General features: G+C 38.5%; 1 protein-coding gene across 1 annotated transcript in view; it reads left to right on the top strand.

Annotated features, from left to right (window-relative positions):
- Window positions 1-17964, top strand: part of LOC309387696 (uncharacterized protein) — a 65493-nt gene that overhangs the window by 38575 nt on the left and 8954 nt on the right. The window contains exons 9-12 of the mRNA XM_081944419.1: window positions 10185-10268; window positions 13554-13648; window positions 15874-15934; window positions 16927-17117. Of these exons, the coding sequence (XP_081800545.1) occupies window positions 10185-10268; window positions 13554-13648; window positions 15874-15934; window positions 16927-17117 (431 nt within the window). The remainder of the gene's footprint in view (window positions 1-10184; window positions 10269-13553; window positions 13649-15873; window positions 15935-16926; window positions 17118-17964) is intronic.

Here is a 17964-nt window from a genome sequence, read left to right as displayed (position 1 = left end):
AAATCCTTAGGCAAAAGAATTAAGCGGCAAAATTAACCTATATTGGATTGCTCTGGAAAGCTTTTTTTTTCTTTGTAACTATACTTTGTGGATTGAAGTGCTCACAATGTTTTTTGTTTCTCCTCTTAAAGTGAACTGATTAATTTTTCTTCTGTTTTTTGTTACTTTATTTTTTTGATTTTTGGATTAAAACCTTCCTTTTTATTTTAACAATTCTTCCTATTACTTGTTAAGAACTTTGTTTCCTATAAGCCAGAGATAAATATTAGAAAATGAAAGGTAGCAACACTGCCACTCGGAGGTCAGAGGCTGGAGTTTTTGAAACAACGTATTTCTTCTCTTTTCCTCTTTGAACTTACTGACTTTGTAGCTGAAGGGTTTACAGAAACTGATAAAGAGCCAAGGGCACAAATTGTTTATGCAGGTGCTCTTTGAGAACTATTTTGGCAGGGGAGAGAAAGGAAAAAGAAAACAGAACCCTTCTCCTTTGAAAAGCATAAAAGAACTTGTGTTTAAGTCAATCTAAAATAAAAAAAATAAAAGAGGCCTGGAAGGCTAGAGCGGCAGTGGTTATTAGTTTTTCTTTTTCCTCCTTCTTTTTTGGAAACATAGATCAATACTCAGGTGAGGAAACTTTAAAATTCCAAAATATCTTGGCTGGAATTCAAAATCTACTGGAAGGATATCGGAGAATTGAGAAGAAGTTGGAAAAACTAGTGTTCCTCACAGCAAAAGACGAAGGGGTTGGAGCCCCCAAAATTAAAGGGGAGAATGAAGACATAGAAAATAAAGGCAAGACAATAGATGATTTTATTAATGGAGCAAATGTGGGTGAAAGTGGAAAGAAGGGAATATGGAAAAGGGAATTCGACAAACTGGAGCTCTACCTCAGATTCCAAGATACAGAAGAAGAAAAAAGAGAAATGATGATGGATTTAAGAAGAGAATTTTTTCAGAAGCACGATTAACAACCAAAGACAAGCTAATTTTAATAGCAGATGGAGAGCAACGAGATTACCTGAGAGATCCTTCAAGCAACAAAGTGCAGAGAGATGTCTATAAAAACCTTATAAAGGAGATAAAAAGAAGACTGACACCACAAGTGGCAAGAGAGATAAGACTGCTTTGTTACTGGAAAGATACAGGTTGACAATGAAAGTTGATAATAAAAAAATAGTTAATTTTGGTGATCAATAAGTAGGAATTTAGTAATTTTTAGATTGTTTTAGATTGTTATTAAATGTTTATTTTTTTAATAAATAATTAATTATAATAACAATAATGAAATGATAATGGATACAGCTTAATGATATATACATGTACTGGCAAACTAGTAAAAGAAATTTGGATATAAATTGCAAATTGCGATCTGGGAAAAAGACCTATAAATTTTATTAACAAATTTTTATTCAGATCTTGTCATAATGGTGTAATGTTTTTTGGGTTTGACGAGAGGAGGTTGGATATAAATAGTAAATGTTTTTTAGCCAACTATAATAACAACAAGTAAATGTCAATTGATATTGTTTAATAATATATATATATGCTCTGGTTTTGGCAAAAGAAACTTGGATACAAACTCTAAACAGCGAGTTGAAAAAAAAAGGAAAAAAAAAGCTTTAGAAACTTTATTAATTGACTTTTACTTAGAATATGTCATAAAGGTGTAATGTTATTGAAGGATTTTCAAAATAGCTAATGAATGCCATTATGTGGTTGTGTCTTAAGTATGAATTATTTGAGGTAAAAGCACGTTCAAATAATTGTAGTCAAATGAGAATTGTGGTACATTGATAGTAAGATATACAAAGATTTTTGATTTAAAGAGTATAATCTAATATGAACTATAAGTAATGACTGTGGAAGAAAGGCACGAAAGTTATCTGTAACCAATCGACACGCTTTCTACAAGATGTAATGAAAGATGATTCTTTTTTTGTGTTTTTGTTTAATTAAAATTAAAAAAAAACTTTTTTAAAAAACAAGAATGTGGTTCTTTCAAATATGCAGCAAACATTCCAGATACTTTGAAAACATTCATGCTGAAGAGCTAATAATAGAAATGGTGGAAAAGTTAAATTACTTATACCTAAACAGGGTGGTGGTCAACATAGGCATGCAATGAACTATATTGCCTGCTGAGTAGATAGCGATTCATCAGTATAAAACACAGCCTACAAGACAGATTATACAATAAATTATACAATATCTTCACCCTCGTTAGATGGTTCTAATAATTGACAATCACTTTATGTATACAGGTAGTCTTCAACATATAATTGTAATGGAGCCTGCCCAGTACAGTAGCATGTTATAAAGATCATTAAACGAACCACTGGTTTGCTATACGTATAATCCTCAACTTAGACCACAATTGAGCCCAAACTTTCTGGTGTTAAGTGAAACAGTTGTTAAGTGAGTTTTGATCAATTTTATGAACTTTTTTTGCCACAGTTGTTAAGTGGAACACTGCAGTTGTTAAGTTGGTAACACGGCTGTTAAGTGAATCTGGCTTCCCATTGACTTCGCTTGTCAGAAGGTCACAAAAGGTGATCACATGATCCCGGGACACTGCAACTGTCATAGATATGAGCCAGTTGCCAAATTCAGCAACTGATTTGTGATCACATGGCCATGAGGATGCTAAATTTCTGTGTGAAAAACAGAAATAACTCACTTTTTCAACATTGTTATAAGTTTGAAAAATCACTAAATGGATGGTTGTAAGTCAAGGGCTACCTATAGTATGGGTTTGCCAGAAAGCAAAAGAAAGTGCCAGTTTGAAAACAAAACCATAATAAAATCATGATCACAGTACTCTACAAACAGTCATAAATGGGCCTAACCAATTGCTGCAAATGACTTTGGATGGGTCCCAACCAGTGGTGAAATGCAGGTTTTTTTACTACCGGTTCTATGGGCGTGGCTTGGTGGGTGCAGTGTGGCTTGGTGGGCGTGGTGTGGCTTGGTGGGTGTGGCAGGGGAAGGATATTGCAAAATCTCCATTCCCACCCATTCCAGGGGAAGGATATTGCAAAATCTCCATTCCCACCACACTCTGGGGCCAGTCAGAGGTGGCATTTGCCGGTTCTCCAAACTACTCAAAATTTCCACTACCGGTTCTCCAGAACCTGTCACAACCTGCTGGATTTCACCCCTGGTCCCAACAGTCAGAACTTCAAATCTGGGTTACATAAGTCCCCTTTTTCAGGTCAGTTGTAAGTTGGAACGTTACCTAGGTTACCAGTCATACACCGAGAACTGCCTGTAGTTTGCATACCCATGTTTGATAAGTTCAGACCAGACTTCAGCATACATGCACAAAATGGCAGGTGGACAGAAAGTACATAATTTAAAATTTAGCTCATGTGCACATTTTCTCCTGTTTGCTCAATTGTGGTTGTTCTATTTGGGGTCTTGTTGAGAGGCTTCTTCACAGCATCTGGCCTTTTTCAGAACAGCTTGCTCTGCCAGTGATGGAGGACATAACTTCTTTTGCCCCGTGGTTTACACTGGCTTCCCTCTGTCCCTTCCATCTCTCACACAGGCTTAGTATGTGTACTGATTCTAGCTTTGAAATTAAGAAGACGGCCCCAAACCTTAAAAGTGCTGCACCTAACAGAGACCAGTTGAAAGCTCATGGCCGAAATCCTCCACCACCAGCTGAGAGAGTTGCTCTGAAGATGACAGAAGCGATCTCAAGGAAGCCACCAGAAACCTCCTGTGACAGCAACTGAATATGAAGGAAGGAGAAGCAAATAGATTGTACGGGCCATCTCTGTGGAAAAAATAGGGAGGAAGTGTTCATGAAACAATAAGATGATCCATACGTTTCAGAAATTGACACCCCCCACCCAATCCCAAAGTCTCACCATCTCTTTCCGTTTTGCTATCTGCAGTTTATGGCTGGCACAGAATGCTTAAAAATAACCTCCGTAATTTGATCCATAGTTACAAAACCTATAAATGTAATAAACAAATAAATACGTTATAAATAATAAATACAAACACATTACAAGGATTATTTGATACCACATTGTGATAGAGTAATAACTGGTAAAACTAGGGGACAAAATCAAAAAGGAAAGCTTATCATATTGGTTAAAATGTGCGGAAACATTGCTAAGCTTTTCTCACAGTAATCCTTGACTTACTATCACAATTTCGGTTGCCAAGCAAGACAATTGTTAGGTGAGTTTTGTTTCATTTTATGAACTTTCTTGCAACAATTGTTAAATGAATCACACCAGTTGTTAATATGGTTGTTAAGTGAATCTGGCTTCCCCGTTGATTTTGCTTGTCAGAAGGTCACAAAAGGTGATCACATGATCCCAGGTCACTGCTTCTGTCATAAATATATGTCAGTTGCAAAACGTCTGAAATTTGACACCTGATCACAGGGACACTGCAACAGCCGTGTGAAAAGTTGTCATAAGTCACTTTTTTAGTGCCGTTGTAATGGCCATTAAACAAATAATTGTAAATTGAGTCTACCTCTTTGCCTTTAAGCTTTTAGACTGAACTCTTCCATATCACAATTATGCAGGCTACACACTGCAAGGAAGTTATGTGTGTCATCTAAATCCCAATTCCCAGCCTTGCAAATTATGTCATTGGCAAGATGTTGCAAACTGCTCAGAGCATGTAAATTCTGTAGCCCACCAAACAACTGAGCATGTGATCAGTGGTGGAGAGCAAGCAGCAGAAATATCTAGGAGGAATTGGATAATCCTCACAGGTTGGTCTTAGTGGAAAATGTATTTTAATTGAGAGCAGACTCCTTTAGTAAAGGAAAAATGTATTCCATTAATAAAGGATTTGGTGTGTTGTATTTTCCCCCCATAGAGCCAATCTATTTACTGATGTGTTGGATCAGTTCCTATAATACCTAGTCCTAATGGCCTTTGGCTATGCTAACTGGAGAATATGGGAGCTGAAATCCAGTAAACGTGCACTGCGTAAGTTGTGGAATTTTGTGGAAAAAAAACTTTTGGTACTAGGTGTCACATCCAGTGCACTGAGGAAAGGCGAGAACTACTGTGGGTAGGATAACAATACAAATTGCACACACTTTGGGCTATGCTGGGGAAGAAACTGTTAGGTTTTTTTTTAATGGAATTACATTTATGGTGCGACTTACATTATGTTTACATATTTTCTGCCTTCAACTACTTTAGAATCTTTTTTTGAATTGTATTACATTGAGATATTATTAAAAGTGTTTACTTCTAGATGGGACATATAAACACATTAAGCAATCTTCACCATTTGCAATGTATGCCCTTTAGTCTTTTTAAACGAACTCAACTGCGCTTTATTTTATAAAAAACATAGGGTCTAAAAGAATGTTTGAAAATATTTTAAATGCCTGGGTTTTCTTCATTATTAGTTTAGAGGAACATACTGCCAATGGAACATTAGGCTAATTTAATTCTCTCTGATTCAGTTTAGTTCAGCATGCCATCCACAGCAAGATTAGATTTTTTCAGTATGAATAAAATATAACCATCCTAGCTGAATGGTGGTTGTTACCGTTCCACAAAAGGAAAAACTCTACTTAATCATGGCTAATATATTCCATTGGCTTCACAGACACATGCAGTGCAACTGTTTTTTTACTTGCAGGATAACTTTGTCTGCAGTGTGACTTAGTGATTAGTAAGTGGGTTTTCAATTACAGCTGTTTTGCTTTCTTTTTAAAATCCATATCTAGAAGACAGGGGAGGAAAATTCGAATCTTTTTATCCTACATACAACCCTAACCTAGCTTCGTTGTGCTTACTTGAATGTAAACCGAAAAACCAAGAGGACTAGCTGAATACTATAGAACATTTATAGTGATGAAATGAAAACTCTTGACCCTAATTTTCTGCTAGCCCAGAAGCAAGATATATATGACGGCCGCGGGAAAGTAGATTTTCACTTGACTTCTTCCATTCTTCAAACCAATCTAAGCTGCAATGGAGTTAAAACCCTGAATGAAGCATTTGCAGAGTGAAGTTATCAAGAAAATAGAAGCCTTGGGTGCTGCCTGTCTCCACTTCAGTATCTAATTAAAGCCTCAAGAGTTTTCAAACCTTGAATAAGATGCCATCGTTTTAGCAGAGCCTTTGCCCTATTGTAAAACAAAAAAATCAGCTCCTTTGCAGCAGGGAAAGGCAGCAGAGCCTAGAATATCTGACCAAACAAAGAGAAGTGGGCATAGATTTCTTTCTTTAGCAGCCCAGCATGGGGTGTCAGAGAAATCATTAGCAGGCTCATCTTGGTCTTTCCCCTTTCCTACACCTGCATTCCACCAAACCAAGACTGTCACTTTATGGAGCAGGAGGAGGCAGGTTTGACGCCATGAAACTCAGGGTAAGCTGACAGCTGCAGAGAGACAGACAGTAAAATGTAAAGAGGAGGAAGGTGAGGGGATCACCTTTGAAGTCTACAAAGCAGAATGACTTTGACCACTTCCTTCTTTAATTAGTTGTCTCAGGTACATTAAGATATCTGCAGCCTTTTTGCAGGAAAAGAAAAATATGGCAGTAGGGTCCCACCCTCCCCTTTCTTTTTGCTTGTGCGTGGAAATGGTTTTCCATATAAGTGCAGATGGAGGAAATTTGAAATTGAGGGAAACTTTTCAATAGCATTTTCCTAGCTAAAATCTAACCCTGTATTTCATCGTGAGCAAAGGACAACATTGATGTAATGTTTACAAGTAAAGTTGGATTCACCCAGAAGGCAGGAAATCCAGAGCTGAGGGTTTCTAAGGCAACAAATAACTTTCCATAGTTTGCCTTTGCAATAAATTATTAGTTCTATCAAATTTAAGCTTTTGAATTATTCAGGAAGATATGGGAAATGGTATAAATGTTTAAATCTCTTTAAAGTTCATGGGCTAATTCCATTTTGTGTTGAAAAGGAGAAAATCAGTCTAATTTTTTTAAGATTAAAAAATAAATATCTTTTTAAAAAATGAAATGCAGTTGCAAACCAAAAACCCTTTAGAGACTCTTTTAAAATTGATGTAACACTATACAAACAGTGTACACTGAAACATATGTATCTTTTTTTTTTGCGCAGATATAACAGTTACTTGAACATGTAACTGGAGAAAAGTATTTTATAATGATGCTAATCATCCAAATAAAATGGGCACAACTGAGCTACCGTAAAGCACTTTAGTGTGGAATCTAGTGAAAGAAAATAAACATTTGCTCCACTTTCATGCCAGAGCACATAATTTCCATAGTGTCCATTTGGAGCATATTTAAAAACACAGCAAAAAGTTAAACTTTTAGGTAGAATTGTACCTGTTCTCTTCGAAAATAGGTTTCTGATATTTAAAAAGAAATGACATACTAGTTTGAAACCTGGCGAAAAAAATAAAATTCTTCAATAGTATCTTTCCTATAATAAATACAAAACCTCATCCCTAACCTGGAACAAAGCACATTTCACTTATTCTTTGTAAGGTGCCCAGAATTAATGAAAATGAGTGGGCAGCCATATAAATCTTCTAAATAAATAAAATATTGTATTTAAAACATTTTCTAGGTACCTACTGACCTGATTCACTATTTAGATCAATGGTTTAAGAAAACTAATGTTTGAATGGCATCAAGCGGTGGCATCAGAGGGTGGGGTGAAAAAAGTTACCTTGATAGCCACAATCATATGAAACCTATAAAACAGGGTAGGACTTTGATCAGAGAGCTGTCACTTTTTTTACACTCTCTTCCTCCATGGACATACTTGAGTGACATGCAATGGGCCACACTCCAAAAAGTTTGCCTAGAATAGGAAAATAAAAGAGGGGAGGGAAATGACAGATTGATTTTAATGGAACTTAATGCAGTTTAAAATATTCCCCATGCATGAAATAAATTAGCTTGCTCATTAAATATTTCAATTTTACCACAATTCTGGGGTTTGGAAGAAATGCATGAAGGTGAGGATCTATACACTTGCTGAGAATCTGTGACTGAAAAAGCTTACCGCAAATTTTGCCCTGGCTTTGAGTTAGCAAGCCCTGTCCTAGAGCAGAAAGTCAAACTGTAAACCCAGGGGTATTTATTCATCTATGACTTTATGCACCACTTTAAAAAATATGCCACATCTGTGCACATAAAGAATAAAACTGGCATTCTATTCACATTCCAGTTTATTGTGAACTGTGATGCTCCTTTATTTCAGTGGGTAAGAGTGTAACAGCTCCAGATCTTTCTCACTGAATTTAATGGGGCAAAGTTCCTTTCCTTCTTTTTGCTCTGCAGCTTTCGCAACCCGCATTGATGTTATAATGCACAGGACGTTTTAATGCAGGAACAGAGAAAATTAGGTAGGATTAAGATCAGAACCTCAACATGTAGAAGATAGAAGAGTTATAGGTTGGGAATTAAAGACTATTTTATTGGTGGCGGAAAGTTTGTGTCCTCAGGCTTGCGAGATTCTATTAATTTAGCCTAGCAAGATTCTATTAATTGAAGCTTATAATAATGAAGAATTAGCCCATCTAGTTGTTTCCTGTCTAATTTACCTGGAAGGCCTAACAGATGTGGCAAGGTATGAGTGTAGGGAAGCCAAGGAAGGGAGGATGCAGCACAATGCGCAGGAAGGCCAAGGATGGGGAATTACCAGAGTGACTTGCGACCTTCCCCGCTGACTTGTCAGTTCCACAGGGCACCACAATCATTGTGTGAGATAGTTACCAAGCGCCTGAATTGCAATCCCATGACTGTGAAGGCATGTTAATAGCTGGAACATCAAGAACAGATTGTAGGTACCACTTGTTCAGCACTGTGGTAGCTTTGAGCAGTTTGCTGAACAGATGTTCAGTAAGCAAAGATACTTCTAGAAGGGAAGGTGGAAGAAGTTGGCAAAGGTCAACTTGAGGTGGCAGGGCTGGCAGAACACAAGGCTGGCAGGGTGCAGGGCAGCTGAAGTTAGAGCTAGGCTTGGCTCAGCATTCATTGCAATGGCAGTGCCAGCCATGCTCAGGCTAAAGTAGAGGTCTGGTGGTGGTGGTGGGGGGGGGGGGTCAGCAGCTGGCTGAGACCAGCTCTACTTCAGCACTTAGACCCTTCCCCCACTGAGGAGTGCCACTATGCAGGGTAGCCATAAAGAGAGAGATGCGGTAATAGGCGAATGGGAGAAAGTCAAGAGGAGGCAGTCTTACTGCAGCTTACTAAGGCTTTAGGCTTCAAGGACCAAGCTGGGAATGGCTTGGATCGAAGTGAGTCATCACCTAACAACCGAGTGTGATCCACTTAATGACAGCAATGGGGGCTGCGAGAATTGCTGTGGCTAAGTGATGTGATCACATGAGACTGAATTTTATGACCACATTGCTTAGCAACAGAAATTCCTGTCCCAATTAGCATTATTAACCAAGGACTATCTGAATCTTTACAAAGGAGCATAATGTTTAGCAATGTCTGCATTCACTGATCCTCTCTGGTTTGTGTGGTAATTTTGGGAGCTGCATCCCAATATGTCTGGAAGGTGCATGATTGGAGAAGGCTGATTTAGATTGACATGTTATGTCCTATAAACCAAGTTTTCAAGAGCTAATTGTAACTAGGGATCCAAAGCTATAGTCTGAATCAGGAAACTGAGTTTAGATCAGGACTCTGAATCTCCTTTTTCTTCCAAATTAAACTGGTGGCATTAAAATACTGTATTCATAAAAAACACCAATTAATATAATGTCTTATTTGTCCTTCTAAGTCAATGGCCTGTATATTTCCATCTTGGAACACAAAAATATTCAAAGAAGGAAAAAGCTTAGTAACATTAGATTTATAAAATGTTCACTATGTAAATATCCAACAAATAATTTATTGTAAGTGCCAATTTTCATTTAGGCCAAAAAGAAGTATAGTAACATCAGTTCCCAAACCAGACAATAGTCTAGTGTACAGTTAGCAAAACTTAAAAGTATTATTAAATGCAATACAGTAGAAGGCCAGATAATTTATCACCAGGCAGTGTTTTTTTTTACGCCTTTGATCATTATTGTATCATGCAATTAGTTTTTATACTGCAATAAATGCCGATAAAATCTACAGCTATATTTATGTGGTATAGGGAATAACCCATTTTATGGTTTGTTTATTATATGTTACAGAGGAACATGTCTTAAGGTTGATTGAAATTTTATAGGGATTTTTGAAACCTCTCCTTCTCCCCCTCTGCAGTTCCTGCTTTCTGATGTGAGAAAAAAGCAAGGGGAGCCTTTGAAATCCCAGCAGGTGGTACGTTCTTCAGCTCCTCTTCACCAGGTTTGTATTGTCCTACCTCTCCCCCCTCCCAATCCTTCTATCCCCAAATTGCAACGGTGGGATGGAAGTGGCTATGTTTGTATATATGCATGTGTTGTGTACGGAGGTGAGGGCGGAGTTATTTATTTTTATTCTTCACCTGGAGAGAAGCCAAAGTTTTACAGTATGAAGAAGAATTTCTGAAGTTTCAAGATCAAGCTGAGAACTGAAAGGAAACACTGCCCTTTATTATGATAATTTTGTAATGAAGGCTGGGTGGAAGGCGTCTACACAAGAAGGGTAGGCTACTGGGCCATCAGCTCCTCCCTGCCAAAGAGATTCACAAGTCTTCTTTACTTAAGGTGATTAGAGAACTACAAAGTCAAGGGGAGGGGTAGGTTTCACACTCTTATCTGAAGCTCTTGGGACTTAGCTGCTTTTTTCAAGCTAGCTGTTCCTTCAGAGATGGCCATCTTTGAGTTGGGTATAGTACCATTAAAACTTTGCTAAGAACAGCCTAAAATAGTGTCCTGCAAACATCCTTAGACTTACCTTTAACCCAGGTCTTTCAGGACTGATGAAAACAGGATACAGCAATTGATCCTACTGAGCTCTTACCTAAAGTAGAAAAATATAGCTCTGCTTGTAAAGAAGGCCAAAGGTCACTGAATTTTGGAGAAAGATGCTTTTAGGAAGGTATCCTTAATCATACAGAGAGGCTGGCTCCAGCTTTGTGTCAACATTGTCTTTATTCAAAATGCCATTTCCCACTTGCATTTTATTCTCTGGCCTTAGGCTTCAGGAGAGTACAATCAAGCTTCCCAATCAATTATGCACAGCAGAGTGAGGTTGTTGGTTATCTCCCTGTTAGGGCTATAAACCTTGCCTTACATTGACTGCCCTTTTCTGTTCTTTTGAAATCTGTTTCATGGATTTTTAAAGCTTTTTTTTTTCAAATGAACACTTTTTTCACCTTTTTTCAACTGGAAAAGCAGATAAATTTGCTACCACATATTTATATGCCACCATCGTATTTAATGTCATGGAATCATGGTCATATGGTTTTGTTGCACCAAAAACTGAAAATATTAGAGTCTGGACGAATCAGTCATAATGTATGAAGGAATAGATTTTTAACACTACGTTTATTAGTGATGTTAGAGACAATAGCAAAAGGGCATTTATTATTCTTTATTTAAAGTTCTGTTAGATGGTCTGACCATTTTTATTCAATAAAGTATTTGGAACTAACATTAGCAAGGACAGAGCAGAATCTGGAAGGTGGTGGAACCAAATGGATTGTTTTCCTCTGCTATTTAATGAAATATATAACATACCTCTTTTTATAAAGGTTCTGATCAATAATAATGTGAAATAGTCCTAACAGATATTATATAAGGATATGTTTGCTATTTTGACTAATAACTATTTAAACCATAATTTTCTAGTAGGTCACTGAATATGTTTCAAACAGGGTAGTCAGGGTAGCTTCTTTATGTCAAAATAGTGAAAAGAAGAGTAGGGGGGGAAGGAAGACATGTACTTGAAACACAACTTTAGAATATCCACTACATCAATACTTTAAGGAGAGTCAATATTTTATTACTCTCACAGGGCACATGGAAGTCAAAGTTGGCTTCCTCTTGTTGTCCACTTAATCTATGATTGAGGTAAGGTTTCAACTGAACTCATGAATACTATGTGAGATACTGCAACCAGTGGTGGGATTCAAATAATTTAACAACCGATTCTCTAATGATTTCTTCCAACCACCATTCACCAAACTGCTAAGAAACTTAACAACCAGTTCTCCCGAAGTGGTGCGAACTGGCTGAATCCCACCACTGACTACAACCCACATAAACTAGCCTTATTTTATTGGTTAGCACACACACACACACACACACACACACACGTGTGTGTGTATTTATATATGAATATAGTTAGTATATGCATATATACCAATGATGGCGAACCTATGGCACGCGTGCCACAGGTGGCAAGTGGAGCCATTTGTCAAGGCACGCGAGGCACTGCCCTGTCAGCTGGCCAGCACGCATGCGCGCGCTGGCCAGCTGAGTTCACCGTTTTTAAAAGCCATTTTTTCACCCTCCCCAGGCTCCAGAGGCTTTATAGGAGCCTGGGCAGGGCGAAAAGAGCCTACCCCGCCCGCCCCCCGGAGGCCCTCCCGAGGCTTCAGGGACTGTCCGGAAGTGACTTCTGGTTTGCTCAGAGGGTCATTTTAAACGTTCCGAAGGCGTCAGGGAAGCCTCCGGACCGTCCCTGAAGCCTTCAGAGCGCTCAAAATGACCCTCTGAGCAAACCGGAAGTCACTTCCGGTTTGCTCGGAAGGTCGTTTTAAACGCTCCGAAGGTGTCAGGGAAGCCTCCGGACCGTCCCTGAAGCCTTCGGAATGCTTAAAACGACCCTCCGAGCAAACTGGAAGTCACTTCTGGTTTGCTCGGAGGGTCATTTTAAGCATTCCAAAGGCTTCAGGGAAGCCTCCGGACGGTCCCTGAAGCCTCCAGAGGGCCTCCGGGGGGGGGGGGGAAGGCTCTTTTCACCATCCCCAGGCTCCTATAAAGCCTCTGGAGCCTGGGGAGGTTGAAAAAAGCATGTAAAAATCGGGGGGTCGCGCCCATTGTGCGCACATGCACACTGGGGAGTCACGCATTGCATTATGGATGCGGCACGCCCGCACACGACCCCCCTGTGCTCCCCCCGCTTGTGGCACGCGAGCCAAAAAAGGTTCGCCATCGCTGATATATACTAACCAATGAAAATAATCAGGGGACTAGTCTTGTGGAGACAGATTGAGTTAGAAATGTGTAGTCTTTGGGAAATGTGTTGGTGCTGGTAAGGAATGTGAGAGCTAGTAATTGAAAAGATGTCACCTGGAAGAAGGTTAAAGCTGTCTTTGATTCTAGAGGGCAGAACCTGGCACCATCTTTTTAAGTTACAGAAGGACAGATTGTAATGGAATGTTAGAAAGAGCTTCCAAACAGTGAGTTTAACAATGGAGTAGGCGGGGACTTTCATTGACAGGAAGCTGGATTGGGATGCTTTCATTTGAATCTCTGCACTGCACGTTGATTTTGGAAAAATATCTAAATTGTGCAGTGGGGGGGGGGGGTTGAGCAGTCAGCAGAACAATAAAGTGAAGACATAAATTGTTTGAAATTCTTTTGTCAGTTTCTTCTCAGTGCCCTATCTTCTCTCTAATAAATGGCATCAAAATAAAGCCAGGGTTCCAAAAACAAATATGCCGATTAGCGCAAATCTGACTTTTTTTTTTTTAATTAACAGAAGGAATCAGATAAAAGAATGAAACATGAAATGCATCTTCATTGTCTGAATCATTTGTATTACTTTTCCCTTATTAAAACGGCACTGACCAAGAGGTGAGTTATAATACCGGTATGTGGCATTATAATTATTAGAGCAACACTGGTTTCGCTTTCCTCTGTTTAATGCAAAGGTTTGTTTTACTGACTTTTAGAAATGTGCAATGCTTCTAACAGTATAGCTGGAACTTTGAAAGAGTTTTCTGGAGTGAAAGATTATAAGATGATGAGATGGACAGACTCAATTACAATAGCCGTGGGTGCATCATTGGAAGTACTTGAAGGGTTGCCCTGTGGACAGATCATGTTGGAAAAAAATATGTGATCACTAAGAGTCAATAACTCGGTGGCACATAAGCAGGTGGCACACAAAGTACTTAAATATCTTAATTGCATTCATTCGGACCACATCTGGTTAGCCCTGGTCTAAAATGTTTCCCAGTGAGAGTTGGCCAAGTAATATCAGACTTTTGCCCTACCTTGGAACCAGAGATAAGTTGATCCCTGTAACCCAATTGCTGAAGTGTATTTTTGCACTTTCAAAGGTAGGAAGTGCAGCATTAGTAGTGGGATTCAAAAAAATGTACCACTGGTTCTGTGGGCGTGGCTTGGTGGGCACGGCATGTCTTGATGGGTGTGGCTTGGTGGGCATGACAGGGGAAGGATACTGTAAAATCTGCATTCCCTCTCCACTCCAGGGAAAAGGTTACTGCAAAATCCGTATTTCTCCCGATCAGTTGGGACTCGGAAGGCAGAGAATAGATGGGGGCGGGGCCAGTCAAAGGTGGTACTTACTGGTTCTCTGAACTACTCAAAATTTCCACTCCGGTTCTTCAGAACTGGTCAGAACCTGCTGAACACCACCTCTGAGGAGCATGTGTTGTCATACCCATACAATGTGGGGCTCATTGTGTTAAGTAAATAGTGACTGTGATAAATGAGGATATAGCAGTCTATAAGTTGGCTCTAACAAATTTAAGAAAGCTGAATTGCAAGACTATCAAAGGAGGTATTTGTATGCATTTTGTTCTTTTGGATAATGGGAGAAAGTAAAGATTTGACTGTATTAATGTATTTAACTTTGTTTTTTAAAAACGTATCTGACATACCCAAATCGTGCTTAGAAAAGAACTGTGGTCTTTGAAATCAATAGAAACATGAATGGTAGCATTAAGTTATTTCAACACTTATTTTCTATATGGCATATTATAAATTGACTTATTCTACATTTATTTATTAGTATACCTATGGAGAGGTTCATTTTATACAGTGTGGTTTTGTTTGCATGAACCTGAAGGGAAAAAAATTACACATGACATATTGATTTAACTATACCAGCTATATTTAATATTATGTCTGCGTCTGCGAGAATTGAAAGGGGCAATTTGAAACATCCTTTCCAGATAAGAAAACATTTCACACTGGAGAAAGTGAGTAATGTCTTAACATAAGAGCAGATGAAAATAGTTATAAACAGCTTTGTAACAGTGCTAGAATCAATAATTCTTCTGATTTGTTTCATTTGTAATACATAAGTTTTAGGTGACGTTTCCCCCCTTTGGCTTATCAAGAACATTATCAGATTTCTTTTAAAAAGGGTGAAATGAAATTTTAAATCTTTTTTTGCATTGCATTAATTATATTTTCAGGATTCTTTAATATAAAAGATGATGCCAAATAATTATTTTTTTAAAATGTATGGAAGTACATTGTACAGATGACACTGAGATTCTTGGCCAGTTTCAAATGTACTGAAAGCAATCTTTGGTGTCCTTATTTTCCTGGAAGAATTGCTACTGAAGCAAATTAGGAAGTGTCTTGTACTTTATGGCAGGGGTGTCAAACTCAAGGTGCTTAAACCTGGCCCATGGAGCTAGACTGGAAATAGCAAAGGACTGGCCCGTGGTGCCTCTGACAGCCAAAATGGGGCACAGAGGTCTGCGTGCAGCCCACCTGTGCCCCGTTTTCAGCCTGGATGGTCTCCTGCAGCACTCTGCCAGAAAAAGGGGGGCACGAGGGGGGGCTGTGTGCAGCACCCCACACCTCGTTTCAGCCAGCAGAGTGCTTCAGGAGGATGTCCAGATCAAAAATGGGGTGCAGGGGATGTAGGTGGCCCCCCAGACCCTGTTTTGGCTAGCAGGGTGGTGCAAGAGTTGTAAAGACTCTGTTAAGTAAGTCAATGGAGAACTACAATGCTGATCCAGCCCTCAAAGAAATCCAGTTTGACACCCCTGCTGTTTCTATTCTTAATTTGTTTTGTTTTTTTGTTACTGTTGGAACAGGCTCCTAAAGCAAAATGGTCAGTTTTCAGATGTCAGGAAAGGGCAAAGTGTCCATGATCTGGTTAGTATCAATCTTGTTCTCTCAGTGTTAAGTTTTACATTGACATGTTTCCTGTAGCCATGTTGTAGATTATCATTAATATACAAGCTTCCCAATGATTTTTGTTCTTGTCTTTGATGTTAAATGAAATATAACAAATATAACAAAAAATCATTCCCATAAAATGACAGTGTATTAATGGAGATATTTTATATTCAGAATTTGGTTTTGAATATTCAAAAGCTCATCTGTCAGCCAATTATATGCTAAGAGAAAAGTAAGAATGCTCATTTCTGATGAAGACATCAGACTAAAGCTCCCACTAGATGGTCTTCACAATTTTCTGTCTTTGGCCATGCTTTTTGGAAGTCAGTATATTTTAATTTAAAGTTATCTGTATGTTTTCCAATCATGACAATGTGATCAATTATTCCAGGATAGTGGGCGGTTATAGTCTATACTTCAGTGCCAATAATATTTTGAAAGTTTGGTAAAGGGTAAAATTTATGACTTGAAGTATGTGAGTTTTGAAAAATGCCTAGAAAGAAACCTGTAACATAGTATTGGACAGTTATAGATAAATAAACTGGACAGACATAGAAGCCTCCCTAAAAATTCACTTTTTCTGCAAACATAACATTTCTAACAGCAATATGATTAGTATGATTTATATATTGTTTTAAAAGTTTTCAAAGCTACTTTATCTGATCTTTGTATAGGATACTTTTTCATGTTTGCACCTTACTATGGATATACAGTACAGCAATAAAAAATGAAAACTGGAAATAAAAATGTAGCATTCATATACTTTTGATCATTGCACAAATCCATTGACAAAAAGAATATCAAAACACAGATATTTCCAATAAAATTGCTACAACATAAATTTAAATTCACATCAAACTTACTAAACAGTAACTATATGAAATGGTCAAGTTCATATTTAATAGGGTGAAATTGTTTCAAATGACTTTTTTTTGTGGGGGGAAACCCTTTGTTTTTGTGATTTCAAGATGGAGTATTTGTTTCCGAATGGTCATGAACATTCCCGACTTAAATGTAATAAGATGGTAATAGAAGAAAACACAGTTCCATGTTTAATTGATGCAAAGCAGCAAGAAATGCATCAGAAAGACTCTCCCCAAGTGCTCAGAATTCCAAAAGAAAAGAAAATGTTGTTGAAGCAAGAGAAACATGTTGATAGGTAAGTTTTTGTTTTTAAGGCTGCTGATTGGCTATATCCTGTTAATGGACCCAGTGGATATGCTTCCTACTCTATGGTATAAAATTTGGGAGGGGCAAAATTCAATAATTGTTTTATAGTATTTGTAAAGCTCAATGCAAAAAATACCCATCTACTGTTTTTAGAGAATCATTGACGATGAAGATGCAAGATTTCATATAGTAGTGATTTGTTTATGAAGCTGAACAAAATTACCTACCCTAATTTCTAAATTAGAAATGGTTTGAGTAATCAACATTATGAGTAGGAAAAAGGTAAAAGTTTCCTTCACATATATATACTAGTCATTCCCGACTCTAGGGGGCAGTGCAGTGGTGGGATTCAATATTTTTTACTACCGGTTCTGTGGGCATGGCTTGGTGGGCATAGCAGAGGAAGGATACTGTAAAATCTCCATTCCCCCCCCCCCCACTCTAGGGGAAAGTTACAGCAAAATCGCCATTTCCTCCCGATCAGCTGGGACTCGGGAGGCAGAGAATAGACAGAGGTGGAATTTACCCGTTCTCTGAACTACTCAAAATTTTCACTACCGGTTCTCCAGAACTGGTCAGAACCCGCTGAATGCCACCTCTGGGGGGAATGCTCATCTCTGTTTCAAAGCCGAAGAGACAGCGCTGTCCAAAGACATCTCCGTGGTCATGTGGCTGGCATGACTAAACGGTGAAGGGGCACTAATAGTTCTCATTTACTTGGGGATGGAAATTCTAAAGTTTGCTCCAATATGTATTTACTGTATGCTGATTAATGTAGAATCCTGGCAGTGACGTCAGGAGTTTCCCGTGTCTGCCGGCAACAGCCAAGCCGCGTC

The sequence above is a fragment of the Natrix helvetica genome, assembly GCF_964273705.1.
Source record: "Natrix helvetica genome assembly, chromosome: 2".
In the NCBI taxonomy this organism is placed as follows: domain Eukaryota; kingdom Metazoa; phylum Chordata; class Lepidosauria; order Squamata; family Natricidae; genus Natrix; species Natrix helvetica.
Note: the sequence above shows the minus strand (reverse complement) of the source record. Positions and strands in the feature narration are given on the sequence as shown.